Source organism: Haemaphysalis longicornis, unplaced genomic scaffold (assembly GCF_048455015.1).
Source record: "Haemaphysalis longicornis isolate Haplotype H1 unplaced genomic scaffold, Haemaphysalis longicornis Haplotype H1 scaffold_2, whole genome shotgun sequence".
NCBI lineage: Eukaryota > Metazoa > Arthropoda > Arachnida > Ixodida > Ixodidae > Haemaphysalis > Haemaphysalis longicornis.
This window is the reverse complement of record NW_027526295.1, coordinates 99988060-99995160: the sequence shown is the minus strand read 5'-3', so window position 1 is coordinate 99995160 and position 7101 is coordinate 99988060. Positions and strand designations below refer to the sequence as shown.

General features: G+C 47.4%; 1 protein-coding gene across 1 annotated transcript in view; it reads left to right on the top strand.

The window, feature by feature from the left end:
- The first annotated feature begins 5666 nt into the window (after positions 1-5666).
- Positions 5667-7101, top strand: part of LOC144167270 (uncharacterized) — a 28745-nt gene continuing 27310 nt past the window's right edge. The window contains exon 1 of the mRNA XM_077696595.1: positions 5667-5889. Coding sequence (XP_077552721.1) covers positions 5773-5889 — 117 coding nt within the window. The 5' untranslated portion in view covers positions 5667-5772. The remainder of the gene's footprint in view (positions 5890-7101) is intronic.

Below are 7101 nucleotides of genomic sequence, written 5' to 3'. Positions count from 1 at the left end.
TTCCAGGTTGCGGTATCAGGCACCTTTCTTGTTCATAAACTAAGGCGTTAGCTAAGCGGGTTCTGACACCCATTATGCCGTTGTAGACGAAAGGACGGAGGTCGCGGATGGCGGATGTCCTGTCGATGGGCTTGCCCGCGAGCAACAAAGCCAACTCGTTGCCAAACACTGTACGTTGAGTAATCCTAATCCAGGTATTTACGCCCTCTCGAAACTGGTCAAAGGTGAGAGCTTTTTTCTGTGACGGTTTGCCTGCTCGTGGCAGGTGTTAAAAAATCTTATATTCCAGCCTCTTATTCTTACGCCTCCTCTCCAGTGGGTGTGCTTATTTAGATCGGAGAGAGGCTCGTTCTGTTGTTCAGTAAGACACGTCAAAACAGCTACCTTATCTCGGTTTTCCGCGTTAGAAAGAACGTCTGTCATTTCACTTTGGTCATCGGAGACTTCGTTTTTTTTTCGCCCATGCTTCCTGCGGACCGACCAGCCACTCTGGTCCTCGCCACCAAAGAAGACTGACCCTCAGATTGCGAGCACCAATTCCTCTGGTGACAAGGTCAGCCGGGTTAGGTTTCCCCGAACCGTGCCTGCAATGAGCTGGATCCGTCTGACCTGGAATTTCAATCACACGATTGCAAACTAATGATTTCCACTTAATTGCTGCAGAGCGCACCCAACTCAAACAAATTTGGGAATCCTTCCAAAAGAAATAGTCCACATTTCTGAAGGGTACTCTTCCAAGAGCAGTTTAGTAAGCCGAGTTCCGAGAACAGTGGTTACGAGTTCAAGACGAGTGAACGCCACACGCATGATTGGAGCGACCCGGGCTTTTGCGATAAGCTTCGGAACGCGACGTTGTCCCGGCTATCCTCGGCTCTCAAGTATGCCACGACTCCATGAGCACTTGGCTCGCGTCGGTGAATACTTCAATGGTTACGTGATCCTGATGGCTGATTTCATCAAGCTGCAGTCGTGGAATGCAAAATGCCTTGATGTCTGTGACCTCCTCACACCATTGCTTGCAGTCGTTCGATAGACCACTAGGCAGGGTCTGCTCCCATTCCCTCGTATCCAGATATTTTGAAACTGAACCTTCGCTCTGATAGTGAATGGAACTAGCAGTGCCAGCGGGTGGAAAATGCGGGATTTCGCTTGCAGTACACTTCACTTGGCCGTTGCGCTGTTGAGAGCTTACTCAACTGACTCAAGATTTGCGACGATGGTATCGTCGATCGAGTTCAAGATCAGGTCAAGAACGTTTTCCTAGAAGCTTTCCTCATTACGCGAGATCTTTATCCTTGCAAATCTTTTCTTGAAGTAGATCACAGTTCGTTAACTATTTTTGCATCTTCATACCAGCCTGACTCATTATTTCGTTTGTCTGTAAAGGAGTATGGCTTCCTGTGGGTCAGCAACTTCAAAAACTAAATCATTCACATAGGAGCTTCTCTGCAGCTTTTCAGCTGTTTCTTGGTAGTTGCTGCCGACGTGAATGATGTGGTATTGCAAAGTAGCAGATAGCAGAAGCAGACTAGACGTGCTTCCGAAAGATATTTGCGTGTTTGCATCTCTTGTATCATAGGTAAAGCCTTGGTAGCAGAAGGAATCTCCTCAAACGACAAAAAACGTAAGGCACCCCTCTCCTCGTCTCGGATGCTTATCTGCAGAAAATCGTTTTGAACGTCGGCCGTGATCTCAATCACGAAAAGTCGGAACTTGATCAACATTTTCGAAAGATCCACGTTGTGATTCGGTCCCTTTTTAAGGAGGCTGTTCAAAGAATAGGTTCCAAAGACATGTGAGGACGCGTGAGCAACGACACGAAGGCGGCTTGTTGTTGACGCTTGTCGTATGACTTCATGATGCGACATGTAGTATACATGATCTAGACAAACCGCACCTTTCGCATCTCTTTCCGCGTGGTCATCGTCGTAGTGCCTTAGATAGTTGTCGAACCCCACTTCGCTTGTTCATTTGAAGAAAGGTGTCGAAGCAGTCCATGGAGTCTCGAAAGGGGAACCTTGTGATTAGGAGCCATGGCGGCTGGCAAGGACGTCCATGGGAGCACTACTTCATAGCGCCCATTTTGAAACGAGATCGATTTGTTGAAGTTGTGCAACACCTGTTCATTTTGATGCGAGCTTCAGGAGTTCGTGATCCCAAAATTTTCTAGCTCCCAAAACAGCTCAAGCGAGGAAAAGGGGTCTTCATTCTTGCGTGTTTCCACGCAGAGAACACATGCGTGGCTGTGGCATTTGGGGCTGCCGCTCTCGTTGAGCGGCAATGTTCCTTGTAAGGTACATCCCACACTTGTTGTGATGGCGACTAAGGAAGGATTCTGTTCTTGTCACTTTACTTGGCTTGACGCTGGTATAACTAATATATTTTGGCGACTAAGGAAGGATTCTGTTCTTGTCACTTTACTTGGCTTGACGCTGGTATAACTAATATATTTGATCCCAGCCAATAAGAATGCTCACTCCTGATTCATACTCAGCGACTGGGAAAGTGATGGCGTCAGCTAGCGGTGTGCGCTCGGTGACCAGGAGGTGGAGAAACGTGTTATCTTTTGGTGCTTCAGCCATCTCATCACATATGAAAGGCACAACGATGGCTTCGACATCCACCGACAAACTGGCATGCTCACTGCGAACAGTCATTGCGACGACCTTGCACTCCTGATACCACAGTAAGATCAGCCGAAAAAACTCAGGGCCAGATCAATTTCACAAATCTCCGCTAACTTCAGCTTACAGGCGACGTCTGCTTTGATGAATATGCGCTTGCTGCCGTTATCGAAAACTCCATAGACGTAGCAGCAATGCGACGCTGTTGTTATCCATGCGTGGAACGTCTGTAATGAGACGTCGGAGGAGAGTCGCGGGAAGGCAGATTTGCATGTGTTAAATTGCGTCACTGCATGTCGCCTTTCTTCTGCCGATTCCGATGGATTTACAGCGGGGTCAGCGGTGCACATCATGGTAGCATGCTGTCGCTTACATGTCCCACACCGGACCTTCTTTCCGAAACTCCGTAGGCCATGTTCCTTGGCATTGCATCTGAAGCAACGGCCGTCAGTTGCTCGACGGGTTCACTCGACGGCCAAAAGGATGTCACTCGGACACTCTCCTGTTCTATGGTCTTTGGCGAAGCATAAAAAGTAAGACGAAGTCTGTGCCTTGTTGCGAAGGATGACAGTGATCCAAATAGGCTGCTGCTTTTGGGGCCCTCAGTCACCCTCCTCGTTTTGTTGAGGCTGGATGATATGGAAGCTTCTTTCCCTGCACTCGACTTCCACTCGCAGGAAGGACAGCAGATGCTATATGTACTGTGCTGAAGAACCGTGACTGTTTGTTGAAGCGGTGCTCGCAGCAGTTCTCTGCTGTTTGAAGTAATCGACAATAACTCCGCCAGGTATCACCTTTAAGAGAACTTCATTTAGCATAGCCGCGTAAGAAGAAATACCAATGTCCAAGATTTCTAGTCATCATCATTCATTTGCACGCTGTCGCACAACTTCCTCAAAGCGGCAACGTTGATGGCTGAATCGACAAGCCCAAGCTTCCGTGGTTTTCGAAACGCTTCTGCTCGATCACTTTAGAATTGCGAAAACGATGCTTGAAGATATCAAGAGCATCTTGATAACACGACTCTGTCATTTGCAGGGCAGCAACGGCATCAGCAGCAGCTCTGTTACTAGCGAAACCGAGTATTGAAAGTGGTCAATATTAGACAGCCGGAAATTCTTGTGAACGTAACTCCCCAAAATGTCCCAAAAAGGTTGACACCGCGTTATCGCTCCTTCAAAGCGCAGCAGTTCTAGCTTGGGACACGTGCTCGAAACTCGCGATTAGGCAGTGTGCGTTGCCCGGTCGACGTCGCCGCGTGGCGGTCTCCGCTGGCGTCATACAATGTAGGAGCAGTCTGGAACGTAGAACATCATTTCGACGCCTCCATATAATGTTCCAATAACATCATTGGGCTGATCGCTGCGTCGCCAAACTCCATGACCGAAGCGTAGACTTCTGAGGCTTGTTCGTCGGGCCGGTGGGCTTTGAGCTCGGCGAGGAGTGCGGACAATGCTGCATTGCTCGCTCGAAGACGCCCGTGAAGAAAACGAAGTGGTAAAGAGTCTAACTGGTGAAACTGTAGCAGCTGGTCCACCTCGCTGATAATCTCCGTGTTTATAGACCGCCGTAACGCGCGCTTGTTCTTGATCAGTTCCATGCCGGTCGTAGCGAAGGAAAGGTTCACCCAGCTCGGAAGAAGGCGCGCCGCAATGCTGGCTGGCTTTTTGGGTTTCCGCACCAATGATACCAAAGGGAAAGCCGTTCTGTAGTGTTTATTGGCGCCGGTTCAGAGCGACGCTAAGGCGTGCATGGCGCCCCGAGCACAGTGTTTCGAACTCACGTGTGGGCCTGCCGCTGTTCTCCGTGCGTGTAAATGTGCCTTTTTGTTGCCGGCGCCTCTATCCTCATCACCATGTTGTCGGTAAATTACCAATCCCTAACAGAGGGCACAGAAAATACCTCATACGGCCTGCAGGCCGCATGAACATATACTCTTGTTCTTGAACGATGCTTGAAGCACAACAGCTGACCTCTTTACAGAAGTCGTAACTGAGAATGCAGTCATAGGCGTTCGTAACTGAAACTTTTGTGATTGCTACGCGGGGTGCAGCATAACGGGCTTGAGCCTAATTGGAAAAAAGGAACCAAATAGCACTGTGGTGGCACTTTCCCTACATCGCGAGGCCGTGCTACTTAGTCATGGACCGGTAATCATTATTGTGGTCGGTGCCGCTCAGCTTCCGGTTCAGGGTTCTAATTATATAATGGCTCGATGCACTTTTAGTAGATATATCAGGTCGGTTTTGGCTCCACACTCTCCTTTAAAGCTAGCCACAAAAGTCCGTCAATTCCGCGAAACGTTTATGTGCACGGAGTAACAATGCACCTTTTTGACAGAATTTAAATAGTGGCTATCACAATAAAAACAATAAATGAAGAAGGATGCCGTAGCTTAGTCTGGAATTATTTGCTTTTAGGCAAATTGGCCGGATTAGTATCGAATAAGACGTGTCTTAAAGGTAATGCAAATGAAACTAATACACGGCAAAGAACGTAACCGCAGACCAACAGAGTGGGGACCCGACAATTTTCCTTCCCTTACCATGCCGTGTGACACTTTTGTATAGATCGACGCTCTCCCCAACCTTTTTGTCTACCTTTCGAACAGTAATATCTATAGCTCATGCACTCAGACGTTATTCGATTGTACGAGTGTATGTTTTGAAGTCATACTTCTAGCCAACATGACACCGATGAACGAAGGAAAGAAGACACAAAGCACACGCTAGCGTGTTTCGTCTTTTTTTCCGGCGTCATGTGGGCTAGAACAATGAGTCCATTACTTAATAAACAACTCGCCCAACTTTCCGCCTTGATTGCACTTTTTGGATGGCATATTTCGAAATTGCTAGCTTGACAGCTGCAGATGCTCGGCTGCAATGTAGAAGCAGTTCAGATGGTGCACTTTGTTGCCATTGATTACAATTCCTAAATGGGTTTGCTCAAATAGAATTTGGTGTTATCGCTACTCTGACAGTTTAGTGCCTTCCACGTGTGCTTCCCTGTAATGGCGTTTGGCGTCCTTATTTTTTGGTACATAAGGGAGTCTGCAGGGGCTCGTATATATAGAGCATTTTTGGACCACCAATTTTCATTGAGAATAACCATTTCACCGGCTCACAGTTGACAAGCTTCAGCCGCAATCATGAAACTACTGGCTTCAGTGGCAATTATTAGCCTGTACGCTTTTTCGTTCAACCCGAAGCCTGCTTTGGCCGAGCCAAAAAATTCGCTGGCACGGGATACCCCTGACGTTTTTAAGGTAAGCAAATAATACTTCATTTACAGTGGAGCTGTACGTGGTTACCCCCACCCCCCTTCCCAGGTTTCCATTCCAGGGAAGCCGCTTTACTCGACCCCACTTCTGCTCTGCTTTTCGGCCCCGCAAAAGCAAAATAACAAGTTTTAAGTGCAGATCACTTTTGGGGCCAGGGTTGTTGCCGTTGCTCGTCCACGGTCACGCTTCCTAGCCACCGAAGTTACGTGGCGTCAGGCACCCAAGGAGAGGCTTCGAAAAGATACTGGCTTGTCCCTTGATTCAGCTTTCCTGCCACAAGTTTAGAGGATACTTGAAGAACAGGCTTATATAGGCAGAACCGTTGAAAACTCTGGAACCATTTGCTCCTGTCTTACATCTCCCCATTATTTAGGGCAAAGAAAGCTACAGGTACATTAAAGGGAAAATTTTAGTCAACCCGCAGGCATTGCGTCGATTTCGTTATGAATGCTCATTGGGTTGGTTTTTACGATAGTAAACGAGAAAATATGACCACCCAAGAAAATAACGACGCTTTCCAAATGGCGCAAATACCTCGTACAGCCACATATCTGGGGTTCTGGGGTGTATCCAAGCTCGCTAATGAACATCAGATTCAACGTGTACACGAGTAGCACACAAACTCCTGGTGATGTTTCACTTCACGCGCGTGTGACTGAACCAAAATATAGCCTGTGCATTATATGTCGTAAACAAAAGAATAGATAAGTAGTAAATGAGTTAAAAAGTGTTCACCTGGAAAAGCGTGCCCTTGGATTTTGCAAGCAAAGTACAAACAGCACACTCTAACTTCGTGTTATATCATCGTACACTAGTGTAACAACAGTTTGCACTAGCAGTGCAAGCGGTATACGAGGGGAGGGGACCATCCGCCTAACCGCAGTCTTTTGTGCGCCTTACACATGAGTGTCAATGAAAGCATCATTGACTACACATAATCGCATTTAGTTGGCGGCACGCGTAGCATTGTTGACAAAGGCATTTTCAGGTGTTCCACTGGCAGTCCAAGTAAGCGCCTTAGTATATAAAAGTCCTCTTTGTGATAAGCCCCAACCTTATTATTACTTCGGTGGACAACCCATGTTCGTCTCAAACGCAAGCCATGTATTGGAATACAACTTAAGCGAACTTGCCCATTTTGAACATCGAGAAAATGACCAGACCTTTTTTAAAAGGACTCATCCTGCACCAAAGAAG